Source organism: Melanaphis sacchari, unplaced genomic scaffold (assembly GCF_002803265.2).
Source record: "Melanaphis sacchari strain LSU unplaced genomic scaffold, SCAv2.0 Contig54_pilon_pilon, whole genome shotgun sequence".
Taxonomy (NCBI): domain Eukaryota; kingdom Metazoa; phylum Arthropoda; class Insecta; order Hemiptera; family Aphididae; genus Melanaphis; species Melanaphis sacchari.
Genome location: NW_020271380.1, coordinates 3,576,670 through 3,596,568, shown reverse-complemented (window position 1 = coordinate 3,596,568; position 19,899 = coordinate 3,576,670). Strand labels below are relative to the sequence as shown.

At 24.6% G+C, this 19,899-nt stretch overlaps 1 protein-coding gene and 1 non-coding gene across 2 annotated transcripts; both read right to left on the bottom strand.

Moving 5' to 3' along the window:
- Window positions 1-1,174: 1,174 nt before the first annotated feature.
- LOC112599702 (band 7 protein AGAP004871) lies at window positions 1,175-13,425 on the bottom strand. Its single transcript, XM_025346728.1, has 7 exons — window positions 13,157-13,425; window positions 4,545-4,654; window positions 4,361-4,433; window positions 4,212-4,294; window positions 3,149-3,408; window positions 2,866-3,046; window positions 1,175-1,376 (listed from the first exon to the last, which is right to left on the bottom strand). Exons 1-7 carry the CDS (start codon window positions 13,245-13,247, stop codon window positions 1,242-1,244), a joined length of 933 nt encoding a protein of 310 aa, XP_025202513.1. The 5' UTR covers window positions 13,248-13,425; the 3' UTR covers window positions 1,175-1,241.
- On the bottom strand, window positions 5,902-5,975 carry Trnai-aau. Its single transcript has one exon. It is a non-coding gene; the product is annotated as a tRNA-Ile (tRNA).
- Window positions 13,426-19,899: the final 6,474 nt, after the last annotated feature.

Here is a 19,899-nt window from a genome sequence, read left to right as displayed (position 1 = left end):
AATTAAAAGCAATGTCGGCTTATTTACCAAATTATTTATAGTAATGTAATTTTAATGTTCTTATGTTTCATCTTGGCCACTTTATTTCGACGTTTATTTGAAAATATTTTAGATATAATATTATAATTATATAATAAATATTTCAAAATATTTATTTTGCAAGTTGAGTTCTAACATTTTTAAAATGTTCTGTGAAACTAATTTTGCTATCTGGGTTGGATATAACAAAAATATTTAATTTAATTAAAATATGCATCCGTCTTTTAATACTTTTTAAAGCAATCGATTTAATTTATTAACAGTTTTTTTATTTATATAGTGTAGTACAGTGCATCTCAATGACTTGTAGAATATTCGGCATTCGCACATAATAAGTTAAATTTGAGATAGCTTATTAACTGATGATAATGTCAACAGACAAAAATTATTGTTAACGTTTATTAATGTAAGTGAAATAAACATGTATATTATTCAATCTTGCAGTTAATTGTATGTTTATAAATTGTGTACATAGTTAGATGCTATAAGCTTATGTATTATTTTAAAGTTAAAATTGATTTTAGCTGTTTGTAATCAAATCATATATTCTATACTAATGATTTCATAATTATGATTGGCTGTGAGTCAATTTTTTGTTCACAGTGGTTCTAAAATTACAGTATATTTGCATACATTATTATTCAGAATACTTAATGATTACAATTTCATTAAACTTAATTTTCTATAGTTTTTATTATATTTAATATAGTGATTGGTGAATTATAAATAATTAGTTTATAAATATTTTTATTACAACACATTATTTATAATTTATATATTTATCATTTATCCATTTTTTTTGATTATATAGTCGTAATAGTAATAATAATAATCTATCAACATTGTTTAATTTAGATTTCAGTAATAATTTAAAGTGTATATGAATAAATAAATTAAATTAAATGTATAATATCTAATTTTCAACCTTTTTTTTTCATATACGTATAATTTATAATTAAATCAATGTCACCTTATAACTAGATATTCCATTTTTATAAATTCTTGAATATAACTTATAATTAATGATAAAAATGTTATGTCAACAACTTTACTGTAATATTTTCTAATTCATAATATATAATATTTATCTAATAAATTTTAATACACATAATATATGTTTAATAAATATAATAAGTATGAATAATGTAATTGATTCACATAAGTTATTAATTTTGGCGCATATGTAAAATATGTCTTTACATTTAACTGCTTTGATTTATTTGAGCTGATTTTGTAGATTCTCGTGGTTCTCGAGGTCTTGTAAAAAATGAAATGATATCGATTGGTAGTGGAAATACGATTGTAGAATTCTTCTCAGCTGATATCGTATTTAAAGTCTAAAAAATAAAATAGTAAACAAATGACATATGAATATATAATATCTATTAATTATGTTGTTATTTTTTCTAAATAATTCAGACATTAAGATATTAATACATTAATTAAATGTAATTCAAAATTTTTTATAGATATATAATGTTAAATGTATATTATATATCTATATTATAATCCTAACCTAATAAGGATTAAAAAAAAATACAACAATAAAAATAACTTAATAATTAGAGGATTTAGGTAAATATACAATACATGATGTTCAAATATCAAATGATTATCAATTTTGATGTTATAAAAACAAAATAAAATACCACAATGTAATCTATATTATTTAAAATAAAAACTGAAAATGTCCTTAAAATTTAAAAGTCAACGTTTTTAAAGAATTATCAACATACAATATAGCAGTGATATGTTATAATTTAATTATACAGCCAAATTTTACACCAAAAAGTCACATGAATCTTAAATCCCTGCGACTAATGTTTTTGAATTATATCATAATAATAGACATAATCTACTTAATATATAATTTCGCCTAAATTTTAACTTCAAAGACATATATTAAAAAAAAATGTATGTGGAATCTTGTACTACATTTTCAAGAATTTTAATTAAACGAATAATTTTTTATTTGCATTTACCTATAGAAAAAAAAAATCAAAAATTTCTCATGTTTAAAAATAATTTAAAAAGTTAAAATATCTTAAAAATTATAATATATATAGAAAATAATAATATAAAAATTTAATCTAAATATCAAATATTTACAGTTTTCCTTGTTGAATTACAATAAAATATCAAAAATCGATTGAGGAAGATAGTTTTTTTACGTGTGAATATCCAATATTGTAAAAGTTTAAACTTTAAACGCTTACAAAGATGAATGTGATTTTTCGACGATAAGCTTTTTTTTATTTTAAATTAAAAACTAATATGAAGTCTTATATTGCTTTATTATAATACTAAATATGAGAAAAATATTTAATTTATATCAATTTATAAAATAATTTGAATATTTTCGTAAATTTTGTCATAATTCTAAATTCAAATACTTTTAGAATAATATTGTGATTATGCATTTTCTTTATTTCTTTTTTTAATTGATAAAAGAACAAATTTTTATTATTTGTTTTTCCCAATTATTTTAAAAAATACTGGAGGTTTTTAATTTTGGCATTTTTATAAATTATCTAAATAGATTCAATTTTCTATCAGAAATCAACTTCAAAGAATTTTTTTAACTACTATTTGTATATACATAGTACATTCACACAAAAAAAAAATAATATCATTGTAATATAAAAATATTAATCGTTTCGCTCAGAGCCTAAATCTTTAATTATGTTCATAGCTTTATTTAAAAGATTTTTCTTGGATTATTATTAAAGAACACTTTAAGATTTCTATCAATCATAATTTTATTTTTGCAATTAATTTTAAATACAATTAATTTTGTTATTAATATAAAATTAAATTAAATCATACTTGTAGGTATCTGAGTTGTAAAGCAGCCGGAGAATCACTTATAACTTCTGATGCTTCACGAAGAGCTCTCGATGCCTTTTGTTCACCTTCAGCTGCGATAACCTTAGCGCGGGCTTCTCGGGCCGCCTCAGCTTCCGCCGCCATTGCCCTCTGCAATTGAACTGGTAATCTCACGTCCTTACTGTAATTTTTTTCATGTGTACATATAAGTAGCGGCATACACAATAATTATATAAAATAAATGAAAAACATTATCTGTCAAAAGTCAAAAATAGAAACTCACATTTCCACTCGTTCTACTTTGATACCCCACGACTCGGTAGCTTCGTCCAACGACACTTGCATGGTTTTAGATATGGCGTCTCGGTCGCTGAGAATTTCGTGCAACGGCCTGGTACCTAAGACGTTTCTCAATGTGGTTTGGGCTAATAACCGAGTAGATTGATGAGCGTTGGCAACGTTGGCTACCGATATCGTAGCGTTACATACACGGTAATAGACCACGGCGTCCACAGACACAGTCACGCTATCTTTGGTCAATACCTAAATATATGCAATAGGTGATGTTTATTATTTCGTAAATAATATATTATTAATTTCATAACATACAATGATAAATATCAATAAAAACCTACTAGATATCTACACTATAGATAAAATCCATACTTCTAAATTTAATAATAGATTAATTAACTTAATCACTTTAATAGTTACTAAAGCTAAAAATACAAAATTAGTTCTATTAAACACAACTTTTGTATGTTGTACATTAATAAGACAAAAAAATATACACATTGTGATATCCTCTTAATACAAAGAATGGTATTTAAAAAATGATTATTTTAATTTTTAATTATAGTTTAGCATTTAACCAATTATTTTAATTAAGAAAAAAATAGACTAAAGTCTAAAGTTTAATACGTACTAAATACTGTCAAAGAATTAATAAAATTATATTTTAAAGGCTTAAAATATCGAAATGAAAATTTTTTGATTACCTAAGTACTTCAATTCCTTGAGCTTAAATTATATGTTTGAAACTACTTGTTTATAACAACGCTTACAATATTCACTGACATGTACCTACTTATATTTGTGGGCGACCAAGTAGGTAAAAACATCATTTAATTTCAAATTACTTTTTTAATTAACTTTTTATTATTGAAAACCCAAGAGTACTTCACCACTACACAATAGCCTTTACTCTATATAGTAATACAGACAATATAATAGCTAAAATAGAAATAATATGTACATTTATGATATATCGATAATATTTAGGTATTGTCGACGTCATTGTAGACCTTTTATAATATATTCTAATAATATTTTAAATTATACGATACCTCTTGTGGTGGCACGTCGTACGTGCGTGTTCTTAAATCAACACGCGCGTAATTGTCAATACATGGTAAAATGAAGAATATACCTAGAAAGAAAAATACCGCTCATTCATCGTAAATATTTTAGCGTATTTATAAATATGTAAACTCACCCGGCCCTTTCGCTCCGCCTGATACCAAACGTCCCAAGCGAAATATTACGGCTCGTTCGTACTCCTGAACTACCTGTCGGTGCGCAGAAATAACAAAATAAATATATTATTTATATTGTACAATAGAGTGCCGGGGATACAGGGATTTATGTAAACATAAGATCCAACTGCTATATTCACTAACTTTGAAACAGACGAACAGAGAAAACGGGAACGTGATGACAACAAGTGCCCAAGCACATATCGTCATAAATTTACCGCTTACACCTGGGTCGGTTGGCGCGCTATCTTCAGCTAAAAGGTAAAATGGATAAAATTATTATTGAAATCGTTATAGTATAACCGATGACAGATATGACAAGCCCCCTCTATCTAAATAAAAGCAAATTAAAAAAAAACACACGTTTCAATAAATCGATTGAAAACGAGAAACGTAGGTATTCTTTCGTGCGCAAGTAAATTATATGGCTCCTATAGGTATATATATAATGTACCTATTATATCTACCAACCGATTGTATAAATTATTATATAATATTAACGATATTTATATAAAATTATACGTCAATGGAAAATAGTCCAAATTATTGAAATTAAAAGTTCAAAAATATGATTAAATTATCGAGTAAAGAATTTATTGACATACAATAAAAATCAAACCTATATAACTCTCCTAATGTTAATTTACACCATGTGTTACAACACGATAAATTTTTAATGAAAAAGTTGGTACATATAATACCTATTCTAGTTTTAATGTAAAATGGAAACCTAAAAATAATAATATGAGGTATGAAAAGTATATCTAGTAGTATATTTATTTTTATATTTTTTTTTTTTTATGAAATATTTATTCAAATTCAATCAAATGCAAAATGTTTTAACTACCATAGTTCCAACAACTATCATATATTAATGTTCTTAGTCTATATTTTAATTATATAGTAATAAATATATTGATTTTACTGTAATGTGTGTCATGAAAAAACTGGGAATTTTTGTACAAACCTAGTTTTTGGCAGAATAAATGTTCTTGTTTAAATTCAAAAATAGATAACTGTATAAATACTTAAATTATTCACAAACTGTTTATATTAGTATTTTCTATACACAGAATAATTTTAAAAATATTTTGAACTATTTAGGTATAAGAATGTAAAAATGTCTAACTTGATCTATTAAAAGGTATACTTGACCTACTGTATATACTTTGTACTCTGCAGTACAGCAAAGCTGTTACCTATACTTCCCTATTTTTTTTTTTTTTTTTAATTAAAATTTGTACTTCATTATTTGTTATTATATGCTATAAAATAGTTGTTAATAAAGTGTAATACGTATAAAAAGTAAAACATTAATTCATACTTCACAGAATAAAGAATTTCCGTTTATTATTATTTTCTGTTTATTAAAGAAAAGTTGACATGAACTTAAAAATGTACAGATTAAAATTCCTAATTAAATATATTATTTTATTATTAACATAGTTGTTTGATACAAAAAATTTAATTTAAAAATGACGAGAAACAATCAAAAATTAATTGGCCCATGGGGGGATCGAACCCACGACCTTCGCGTTATTAGCACGACGCTCTAACCAACTGAGCTAATGGGCCACATGTATGGTTTTCAAATATTATTAGATTCTGAGCGGAGAAATGAATGTTTTACTTATTGGTATAATAAAGTTTTTCTTTAATTTATCTTATAAATGTTCATCATATATTTACAATAATATTTTTTCTATTATTATTTTTTCTATTTTTTTCTTTCAATAAAATGTTTTTCTAGACTTGAAATAATTTTAAAAATGTTTTGTGCAAAATATAGACATTTAAAATTTTTTACATAGTTTTTTTTTTCAATTTGTGTATGATAATATTTTCGTTTTTGAGTAAAAATCTTGAAAATGTTTTACAGGTGATGTGCTTACCTTAAATAAAAAAATGAAAAGACACAGTTTATTTTTTATAAGCGTTTATAGTTCAAATATTTGCGACATTCTTTGAAATTTCGATAATTTATAAATTATTTTATAGTTAAAATCATTTTATTTTTGATTTTAACACCAAAGATTTGACAATTCAATAGGTACATAATCTCTTATAAGTTTTTTTTACCAGGAATTAAAATAAAATCCATTTTGAGTTCACTTATAAAGCGCTACTAATACAACACAATTGAATTTGTTTCAAAATAAAGATCGACAGACCTTTGCTCTGAATTTTTTTCATCGTATTGATAGTAGGTATATTTGTATTCTATTTATAATGATTTAACATTGAATATTGAATTTAAATTTAACACATTCATTACAGTTACGTGCCTACTCACTCAACTACGAGGTACCTTAACATCTACTACACAGAAGAGCGAGTTCGCGAATTTTTCAATAATTTTTTTCTTTTCTGTTAGGTATCTATATCAGCCGGAGGCCGAGGCTATAATATGAATACGTTAGAATATTAAGAAATGGTAAACAATTAATTACGATTTTTTGGAAACTAAAATAAACATAATTGAAAATCAAAAATTTGTCTTTGAAAATTGTGTTTACGACTGCGTATACTAAGCACTTAAAATACTATTCAAATATATCTATATTAATATTGATATGACTAAATTATTTTATTAAGCCGCACTGTATGTACACTGTTTGGTAATAAACTTAAATATTTGACCTGTAGTCTATAATACGATACCTAATCAGTAGGTATACACTATACTCGTACATATTTCAACGAACCCGAATGAGATATCCTAACGCAGTTAGGCCTGTAACCACGTGACGTACGAGTACATTAGGTATTATACATTTATACTATAGAGTCTATAGTATAGACTATAATAGATCTATGTAATTTATTATTCACTGCATTGGTTTACAGACATTTCTAGCATAGGCGACAATGGTATCTATTGTCTCATATTGTTTCACCTTACACGATATAAAATAATATTAACATTACAAAAATTCATGTTCAAATAAATCGAATGAAATACTGTTAAGATGATACGGTACATCGAATATAATGAAGGACAGTTCTTCTGCATACTAATATTTATTATTACAAGTTTCAACCTTGGCATCAATTTAAATATAATTAAATATACAGGGTGGTTCATCGAGCATGCTCACCCCCATTTTATCATTTAATAATAAATTTATCCAAATTATGATTTTTGTTGTTCTTAAATAATATACTTAAAAACCATATATTCAAATTCTTAATACTTTCTATACTACTTATGGAGTTTCCTGTAACAATATAAATTTCTGTTTTTTTTAAAATTAAAGTCCCCCTTTTTACCGTAAATTATTTAAACGATCACTTCTGCTTTTATTTTTATGTAAGTACCTAGTTTAAAATTTGAATATTGAAGAAAAAAGAGGCGAACATGTTTTGTGAATCATCCTGTAGATACAAATACAAAGAAGTCAAGATGGTGAAACTAATAGATTTTATTGCGCTCAATTAAATTCAAACCTAGAATAACAAGAATAAATTTTATTAGAATAAAAATTGTGTTTTTGATGTTATTTATATAACCAACATTTTTATAACTTCATATTCAAAATAAAATTTCATATCATATATAGACACATACTCGTATGTAATATATAATTACAAAAAATATATTTTTATATAATATATTATAGTCATAGTATTTGAAACTTTAAAAGCCCAATATAATATTTAATCTTAAAAGCTAATAATCAGTTAAACAAATATTAAAAACAAAATTACATAACTGACTCTGCTATATACCTATATAGTAGGTATATTTTGATAGTGACCCTAGAAATGAAATATTTAACTATAATATTGATGTCTTAAATTTAATTAAAAAAATTGTATTTACAAGAAAAACGATTTCTAGCGTCCAACAGTCTATAATGATAATTTTATTATGTTAAATGTATGAGCATTGTTTCATTATAAAATAGCACATTTTTAAATTCAGTATTTTTGCCAACATATCATTATCATATAAAAGTCAGTATAAGTACCTACCTACCGTAGAATTACGTGAATACATTAGTGTTATAAATATAGCTCAAAATAAGTTTAAATATTTTAAAAATGTCTTTACATGAAAAGTAAATGATATTATGTCCATCAACATAAATTGAAAAAAATGTGTAAACATCATTTTTAATTTTGGCCCTTCAAAGTGGATCTAATACCAAAAACCCTCAAAGTTAAAGATTGAAGAAATTTTTGTGCTCCAAACAATGATAACATACACAATAAAATAAAAACACACGTCTTTGTAAAACTAATACATAGATATGAGGTCTATAAGAATTTGAAATGTTTGTATTTATAAATTATATACTATACATTAGCTCAGTAGTGTTACTACTGATAGTGCTTGAGGAACAAGGAATGAACAAAAAAACATTGTGAGAGGGATGATGCAACCTGTAACCTCCCTAGTTGCTCCAATGTGTAATTAATATCTCATTTTCCCCGTAACCATTAGTTACGACTCACGATATGTTGCGTGTCGTGTATCCCGATTCACCTGTTACAAGTTTCATTATTTATTTATACCTAATAAATAAATAAGCTATTTTTTTAAGTAATTTTTAAATTCTTATATCCATTGACATACTTGTGAGTTATGACCAAAAATTAATTAATTAAATTTTTAATTGTTTCTACTGCTTAATGGTAATTTGATTCTTAATAGTAGAAAAAACTTAGTCCGCATGAACTTTGTTTATTAACATCGGAAAATTGAAATAATGTCCCTAGTCAATAAAATTATTACAAGTAGGGATAATAATATGTGTTCATACCTTGTTTCAACCGTATACAGTATAAATACGATACAAACTATATTAAAAAATTACACTGTATAAGTACTTATTTCACAACTATAGAAAAATAAAATTAATAACACCAATGGCATGTAATATTTTTGTTACAAATGTGCCAAAATAAAAAAAAATTAAAAATTAAAATTCACACATTAATAATTTTATATTTTCAACAATTTTTAACTCTGAAAGACTGATAATATTGAGTAGGTAAAAATTAAATAATGTTTCCGTTGAAATGTTGGTGAGTAAAGTTTAATCGGGACTTATCAGGACTCGGTAAGGGTATAAGCAAACTGTTATCTTAAAATTATCTTTAAAATATAAAATTATTAAACAATTTTTGGAGGTATTTTTGCGGGTGCATGTAAATTCCGCCCGAAATTGGCAAATTCCACCCAAAATGAACTACAGGTAAAAAAAGATACATATAAATTCCGCCTGAAAATAAAAATATAATAGTAAAAATATTAATATTTATAATAATAAAAGAATCAAAATATGTTTTGATTGTCATCTGATACGATTGTTCAGTGTACGTAAAATTGAAACTCCCAAAGTTCCAAATACTATATAACATGTCGCGTAGCGAACAATACGGTCGCGTCAACGCGTCGTAGAGTCACGGAAAGCTTAGTTTAAAAATATTTATTTTCCTGACGGAATTTACAAATAAATTTTTGTACCTGTATTTTTTTTTTCGGGCGGAATTTACCATAGATCTTATTTTTACCTGTTCATTTCGGGCGGTATTTACAACCGCCCTATTTTTACTATCAAAATTTAAATCTAACCCAAAATTATTTGTCCTGTTTTTTTTTTATTTTATAAATATGGTAACCATGATCTACAGGTCACTATTGACGCTGACAGTTCAGCGACCTGTTAAAAAAAAAACTTTAAACAGACTAATATTTTGGGGAGTACAGTAGGTACGATTGCATTTCAGCAAAAGAAATACGCTACCCACACTAATATTGGACATTTAAGTACCTACCAGCTTCCGTACATTAAAAATATTAGTATTTTTGTTCGGAACAATGATATAGCAAATTAAATGACCAACGCTTGTCATCATTTAGTATAAGCGTGGCCGCGGTTCAATGCGTTTCACACCAAATTAATGGTTTATTAAAATAAATTATACTCAAAATTTAATTTAAAATATTATGAAAAAAAAAAGAAAAAAAATGAGTAATAAAACATACATAATTCTTTTGTTTATTCTAATTTAATGTTAACACACGAAAAAAAGATTATACTCAATTTTCCGTTTAATTAATTAACATGGTCCTTCAAAACAATCAAAACTGAAACAAAGTTATTAGACACTATACAAAGAATGTTTGCGATTCGTTGAAATTAAAAAAAATGTGAGTATTTGTGCGTGTAAGCAGTGTGGTTTAAGAACTACAACAATACGAGGTAAGATCAAATTTAATACATAATATCAGGTTTCCGGGGTTTCCCGCTATAATGAAATCTCCTGTCGATAGTCACGATATCATTTCTGTAAATTGTCAGTTACCACCTACACATCTACACATAAACTGTAAACCAGAAGATTTAATGAACAAATTCCTATATAATAATTAATAATGAACGATCAAACGATAGCAATAATAGTAGTAATACTAAGTCAACGAGGTGTAATGATTTGTAATAAAAGTGAATACTTACCTATAGGCTATAATAATCAATAATTATATGCATGCCGACTAATATTACAATAAATAATAATATATAATAAAAAATAAAGTCACAAATGTGCCTTAACTGACAAAATCAATAACTATAATGAATATTGGTATCAGTGGTGGCACAAAATATTATACTTCATGAGCTCTATTAGATTTTATAGCTAAATCCGAATTGCATGCCAAAATAAAAAAATATCTGAATTACATGCTACTCATAGTCGCAACTAAAGTAAAAATTCTGGGGGTTTATAGCCCCAAACAAATTTATTTATTTCCATTTGAAATTTTATATCATATTATTAATTTATAATAAAAAAACAAATACAAATAATTGTTATTCTATATACATATTATAATATTCATCGGTTTTTTAATTTATTATATTTTTCCAGTATGTTATTATTATTTATATTATTGGACATATTGTCTCTCTAAATATTTATAATGGCCAAATTTAAAAATCTATTTTGCACCATTGATGTTCTTAACTAATTTTTAATACGTGGCATCTTCTATTATCTACCCATTTAGTAAAATATTTACTCGGATATAAAAATATTTTAATTTTGAAACTAATCAGTTTCTATTCATGCGTTGTTTTAAAAAAAAAAATAGAAAAATCATTAATAAAGTATGAATTGTGTACTTACGTAAGTACACGATAAATAAAAATAAGCTTGTGGATACATTAGCATACAATTCGGACAAATTTCTCTAAGAGATAGCATGCAATTCGGACAAATCCTAAGAGTAGGCATACAAATGAACATCCAAATTTATGTTTATTTTTTGACGTGCAATTCGGATACATCGGCTTTCATTCATCACCTCTTCAACCTATGGCAAATTAAAAAAGAGTAGGTAGCCTGTAGTTAAAGATCCGAGCCTCCTTCTTTCAATTGTACATTTATGAATTATTATGATCTATGAATATTTATATAGTTTATTACCTACACTATTCTGCTATACACTACCTATTACTAATACTTTTCTAGTACTCCATACCATTATACGAATAACCACCTACCTACCGACTTGAGTCCCATTTGAACTCAAATAACTACCTCTGCGACTCCACTGATTAGTATAAATAATGATAAAAAAAAAAATCAATAAATAAAATAATTTAGATAAAATATCATAATATTTAATTGATAAAAATTCTGAGGTTTAAATTTATTTTATTTTTGGTAGATATTCTAATTTTTTGGTTTTTATATTTATAAAATTGAATATTACTGTACCTAATTGTATTTATTTAGCAAATAGAATTTAATTTTTATTGTGGAATGATTCACAGACAGACAGCCCATATTCATAATAGAAAAAATTCAATCATTTTTGTTGAAACCCAAACTTAAATCTGTCCCATTTTTTTTTACTTTTTTCGTTAATAACTATTATTTTAAATGCTATGTACCTATAGTATATAAGTATAAACGTGTTATTTACGATAACGGTTGTACTAGCAAAATTAAAGATATTGAATTGGTGGTGTTCAGTAAGATAATCAACTAATCTTTAGGTGATAATGATTCAACAAATCAATCTCTAAGGAAAATACTGTCTGAAAAGAAATATTTTTTAACATTACAGACATTTTTATAATCGTTAGTATACGTAGATACAAGTCGTAAAACTATCAATATATTAACTAATTATAGGAATATTATGGGAGACAATTTGGGTTAACTATTAGGGTGTAGGTACTGAGCTGTTGCCTTTGAAAACACAGAGAAAAAATTCGAAATAGGTAGTAAAAGTTGCCTATATCTAGGTTTGGGAAGCAATTTGAGCGCCCTGATTAATCTATTACAACCATACTGATTTTAATTTCTAAGCAACTATATACCTATTTAGGTTATAAATGTACCTATAGAAAGTTTTAATAGTTACCTATAGGAAAAATGGTAGGTATTGATAATTCATCGTAAAAATAAGAAATTTATTTATTTATTTTCAATGTAGGAACATATTTTTTGCCTATTTATTTGAGCATTAAATAAATTACATAGACAACAGTAATTTTACTTCTTCAATCATAAAAAACAAAAGCTCTTTACATCAGATCACCGCCTGCAAATTGACAACTTAAACAATACCAACTACACTATTATTAAAAGTATTTAAATTTATTATTCAATCAATGTGTAATAATATCGACTACTATCAAATAATTAAAATGAGTGAATAAATGTTCTGCACCTGATATCCATCAAATTCATGATTGATAAATAAAACTACTGATCTACTTAATTAAAATACTGACCTCCGATTATGCGATGCCTTTGATCCACGGTTCTGGACGTGTCGACATGATTGGTCAAGTCGATGACTTCAGTTGAGTCAGCATTTTGCATGTTTGCGACTACGTATGACGTGTAGGTATATGTAGGTATAGGTACCTACATAAAATATAGCAGTTCTCAGTCGGCGGTCTCCTTGCGTCTGATTCGGAGGGACTCGCAACGGCGCGATAACTACATACACGACGCGGCGGCGAAATAGCAAACAACAAACTGAAAATTGATCCGCTTACTTTATTATACAAAAAACGACTCCTAAATTTCAAACGGTAATTTGACGGTGACAGGAACGCTCTGTCTATCTGCATACACCATATTAATATATTTATAGTAGGTATACATTGCTTACTAAATGTATATAAACACATTTATATAATATATACCCACCTCCTACTTTGTTGTGTCTTATTATTATTAATATAAGGATAATGTAATATTTATAGTTATCTTCGCGTGACCCAATACAATAGGTAAGTATAAAGGGTATAAATTCAAACTTTCTGTTCCAGATATCGAACATCTAAAATATTTAAAAACTTAACCTATTGGCCGTGGTGGGTGGGTTTGGGAAAGAATGTTTAGGAACGTCTTTTCGTTCGTATACAATTTTAATGAGATTAAACCGTAAAATCGATTCGAATAGAGCAATAGACTACCCACATTATAAATATTAATATTATGGAACGGTGCGCCGAGGTGGACGCTATGTGAAAAAGAATAGGTAGGTAAGTAGGTAGTAGGTATCGTCGTATCGATCTAAAGAGACTGACACTACTTCATACTTCATAATAACCCGTCAAATCGTATGCCCAAATGAAAAATGTTTATTTATTCATACTTATCATATTACTGTATATTAACGAAACTAGGTGATGGTATAATATGCTGGTTAAGACCCAATTAGATAATTGGTTTCTAATAATTCAATTTATCTATGTCCATACATTTTTGTTTAAACTTAAGTACCCATTCATATTTATTACTTATAATTACACGATTTTGTGTAAATGTATGTATGTGTATATATAATAGGTAAACATGGTGATAAAAGAAAAATTTATATACGTCATTGTTAAAAATACAAAACAGCGGTATCTACCTACACACAGTAAGTGGTGGACAAGCTGAACTGCAGAAGTATTATTTTTTTTTATAGTTAGTCTGCTCTCTGTAAATATTCAGGTTATTCCATTCGTTCTGCCTATGATATATAAACAATACTTACTTATTTACACGTTAGGTATTTAGGTAGTAATTTATTAAATGTAAATTAATTAAAATCCCTTCAAAATATGGAAATTGTTTTTAATTAAGTACATTATTATGTATAAATATAAATTTTTGACCAGAAAATGAATATGCCGTCCGCGGGTGATGGAGCCATGGAGGTGAGATATTCAGCAATTACACTCTGCATGAATCTTCTAACATGCTTCACATGAACACAGAAAATGACCTTACTGTCAAGCATAGAACACTAAAATATAATAAATCTAATTACTTTTTAAATATGTTTATTTTCTATACGTGCCTACTATTCAAAAAAAAAAAAAAATACATGTAGAAAAAATTTTATAGTAGATTTTGATTGTTCATTTTTATTTTAAATAGTTATTAATTTTTTCAATTATGTCGGATGTTGCAGAATATAAAAAAAAACTAAGAGGCGCAAAATTTAAAAATTTGCCCAAGCAAAAGAAAGATTAAATCAAGAACTGCATTTTCATCTGTATGAAGTTGGAAAATTATTTTAAAGTTAAATCAATGCTAAGTATACTCTATAAATAACTACAAATATAGGAGTTACTTACTATTTATTAGTTAATGAAATATAAATATTCCATTTTCCAGTAGTATTAAAAAATAAGAATCATTGTTTCAAATAGATGATTACTAATTAGATAAAAAGAACATTTTTACGAAGCTATATTTGTATACAATGTAAATGTCAAATGACTAATCGAAATATCGAACATAACGAGAAAATTTTTTTTATATTGTTTATATTTTCATACAAATATACTAAAGGCGCGGAAAAACTTTGCCTTCCCATATATTAACCTTTGATGCACCCCTACGTAGGTTTTATAAAAGTATTTTCTCAAGTCCAAAAGAAGTATGGAATCTATGTATTGATTGAAACCTAATTACCTATGATATGTCTAAATATTTAGAAATTTCATTGTGTATAGAAATATAATATTAATATACTTAAATATCTAACCATATTGTAACAAACATTAAAGAATTTTAAGTTCCTACTATTAATAAGTATGTAAACGATTACAAAACATTTAACTAAAATGTTATTTTTCATTGATATTATATCTAATTCTGTTAAAAAGGATAATACAGTTACTACAGACGTTCAAAAATAGTAATCTAAATATAAGCATTTTTCTTTAAATTTTAAGTACAAATGAAAAATCTCGTTTTTAAACTCAACAATTAAATCATAATTTTTTATTTAATCACTGTAAAATTAACAATTTATGATGAATTTTTTATTCAATTCTAAAACTTAGCTAAGAAATAACGTTATTGATTAGTATAAATAAAAAATGTCAAATTTCGATCGTTTATAAGTACTTAATTAAAATATTTAAAAAATTATATTATGAATGAAAAGTGCTCATATTAATGATTGATAAGAATTTAAATTACATGTTTCATACTTTCATGTGTGAAACATGTAGGTATGTTTTGATTTACCACAAAATAATAAAAATTTGGTCAAAAACTGGTATTACATAAATAAAAATGAAATTTTAATACTAAGTATAAAGGTCAGTATATTTAAAAAATGTTGAAATGGAAAACTGCTTTGAAAACTTGAAAAGAAAAGTTAAGAACTGAAATAAATCACCTTGGTATTTATACACCAAATTATGAGAAAATATAAATATAATTGGTAAATACCTATTTTTAAGATTAGATCAAGTTTTTTTGATACACCAATTTCAAAAACTTTCAGTATGATATTGTTAATTGTTAATTTTTAAATATTTTCTTAATTCATTAATATAAAGTTTAATTTTTGTTTTTTAAAAAATATAAAAAGCCAATTCCATAATAGAAACAATAAATAGACACAATGTATAAATCTATTACAATAATTGTAAATACCAATTTCAAGCACAAACTATTAAGTATTTTTACAAACAGTAATCGTTATGTAATTATAAATTAAAGGGTCCTATCACTGGATAGATTCCCTTATCACGTTTTATTGATGTCTTTGTTTATGTTGTTTTGCAAATTTGCTTATTGTGCTAATTTGCACAGATTGTAAATGTTATATTTTTTTCTAAATAAAAAAAAAAAAATTATAAATTACAAAAGTAGCTAGAAGGTATAGAAATAAATTATCTACCTTTATAGGTAAAATTAATATGAAATTTAAAATTCAACATTTAAAAGAGAAAAAAAGAGTAAAAACCTAATAACTTACCACAGATGGTTGGGTGATAAACCAAGCATAATAATCCCAATTTTCCATTTAATAATGTTAATTCAGTTTCTCAAGACTTTTTTGTACTACTTAATTAATGTTTTCTGGCGATACAATCTTGTGTTTCAAGTCAATAATCCCTCTTTTGATTGAAAATTATTTAGTATAGAATTTTTTTTTTTTTTAATATTTCAATGTAAGTATTAAATACCCTAATAAAAGTTTGGAATTAAGTTGTTTTTAGTTATTAAAATATTAAAACGGAGGACAAAAGTATTTATAAATGATAATGCAAAAATATAAATACAAAATAGATGTTATATTTAATCTAATGTTTATTACACTCAAGCAATTTTAACAAATTATTAATGTAAATTACTAAAATGTTCACTTCCAAAAGTATTATCCTAAGAACATAAAGTTAAATAACTTAAAATTTACTCATTCAAATTTTGATTTTTATGTCAACACTTTTTAAAAGTTATCCACTAAATAAATTTCAGTAAAAAGTAGGGAGTATCTCATTTGAAAAACAGAAGTTTGTATTGCCATAGGATATTCCAAGCAGATTATAATACATAAAATCTCAAGATTGGATTTTAAGCATAATTAAAAATTCAAAACAACAGAATTTTAATAACTATATTATTGAAGAAAAATGGGGAATTACTCTGAATAATAAAGGATGTGTAAAATAAGATAATCACTGATCATTTCAGGTTATGGATGAATTCAATAATTATTTCAAACAAACAAAATCAAAATAGTTTTATTACAAATAAAACAAGGATTCTTAAAAATTATAATAACAACTTTGTTTTTAATAAAATAAACATTAAATAAAATGCCAGAATCAATAACTCAAATCAATTAATAATATGTATTACCATTGATTATTAACAGTATTTCATCACCAACATAGTATTAAGCATTCAAAATATATCTTAAGGAATGTATTGCAAACAAATATAGGTACACAAGTATAATATATAAACATGATACAACTAACTTTAACTCTTTTGTTAAAATATACTTCATATATTTTTTTATAATATTTAAAAAAATTAATTTTTTTAAGAGCACCTAATATTATATCTGTGAATCATTAACAGCACATTTAAAACATAATTTCATTGAATTCTTTCGAGTAGCTTGTTCATTTATTTATACCAGATCCTTTATCCGTTGATGGTAAGACAAATTGGTCCCCAATACATATTTCATGCAATATAAATAACAAAAAAAAAAAACATATGAAACAGATAATAAGTAACATAACTGTTACAAATAATAGTTAAGGTGATTACTAAATAATAATTACTGTGATAATTGAGCAAAAAATTATAACTGACATTTTTTTGACACTAAGTTCTAAATTTTGGCACCAATTCAATAAAAAAAATTCTAATTTTTAAAAAAAAAATTATAATTAACAATTTTTGGTATTTTATATATATATATATATACTAATTACAATAATTATGTTTTTAACAATTTGTAATGATTGATTACATATATAAAACAAGATTTTAAGTACATAATCTTAAAAATATATTTAATCAATGACACAGATCTTAGTAAATTAAGTATCTTACTAAATAAAAAATAACCATTTTCAACAAAATTCTGGTTTATGCAATTTTCAAACATAAGTTAAGAAAATAAAGTATCCTAGTTTCAGCTATTAAATTAGATATGCTTTATTGTTGTAATTTATAACATAAAAATTGAAAATTGATACTTTAATAACAGAAGTTTAATATTTTTTAATCTGAAAGTAGCATTATAATAAAGCGTTAACTATTTAGTATTTGAATTTATATTATTAATTTCAGATAACCACCAAAAAAAAAAAATCTACATATACATTAAATTATGAAAAATAACTAATTTAAAACAATACTAATAATACATTAGAATAAAACACAAAAATACTTTGTAATATATGTTGAAATATTTAACTCAATTTAAGTACATCTCATGAGATCTTCTCTTGACATAACTACAAACATTGAAATATTTTTATTTTTTATTTATTAAGATACTTTATTATAATAACTATAAGTCTCAACAATAAATTTAAATTGTAAAATTAATACTTATGTTAGGAACAAGTATGCAACAAAAAAGCAAGGATTAAAACTAATTTAATACAAATTATTAGTATTAAGTTAAATACGAGAAAAATTTAAACTTAAATTTTTTTAAACAATATTAGTACATTTTTCTTCAAAATTAAATAGTTATAGCTTACAACAATGATAACTATACATTTTTTAATAATTTAACTATTACTCAAAATTAATTTTGATTTTAACTTTAATCCTTGCTTTTATGACTGTATTAAAATATTATAGTGTTATACATATAAACAAGAAATTCATTTGAAAATGGATTTAATATTTTATGAAAATGATATTAAAATTGAGAGTACTTTTTTGAAATGTTAATTTATTATGATGATCACTTCAAAATTAAAATCTACCACAGCCTATTATTATTTAATTATCTTGATTTTATTACTTCATTCATTGAATTAAAAAATCATATTAAGAACTATTGAAATAATTTATAATATAATATTTGAACTATGATTGATAATTATATAAGAAAAAATGAACAAAAGCCAAAAAGTTTTTCATAAACAAGACAATACAAAAAAATATTTACTAAGAGGTACACATTTTTTTGGAATGCAAACATTTAATAACCAAAATAAAATACATTTATATTTGTTTATGACTGAAAAACAAAAATTATTGCTAAACTGATAACCAACATAACATATATTATTATTATTTAGTTTAATAGACATTAAATATTAAAATATTTCAAGTGATTTCACTCATTGATTTGGCTAGGAATATAACATAAATTAATTAAAGAAATAACTAGTACTTGTAATTGGCGCATTTGAGTAATGGTAAAATATCTTATCTTTAAACATAATTTAAATAAATTCATTAATTTAAAAAAAATTCAATTGACTATTTTAATTTCATAATAAATAAATATTTAATAGGTAAAAAATGAAAAAATAGCATCGAAGAACTAAAACTATCATTTAAAGTTAATTTAACTGCATTTTTATTTATTTTATTTTTTACCCTGCCACTACATTGTTTATCTGAAACAATGATTTCAAGATGTATCTTAAATTTTTACTTTTTTCACAAATATCTCGTACATTTAATCAATTGAATTTCTTATTTTTAAGCTATAAGTAAACAGAATCTGTGTATTGTTAATAATATT

Coding starts and splice junctions, on each gene's coding strand:
- LOC112599702 (XM_025346728.1), bottom strand. CDS start 13,247: ATGCAAAATGCTGACTCAACTGAAGTCATCGACTTGACCAATCATGTC. Junction 3,409..4,211: donor ACGACGTGCCACCACAAGAG/GTATCGTATAAT, acceptor GCATATATTTAG/GTATTGACCAAAGATAGCGT. Junction 3,047..3,148: donor AAAGTAGAACGAGTGGAAAT/GTGAGTTTCTAT, acceptor AAAAAATTACAG/TAAGGACGTGAGATTACCAG.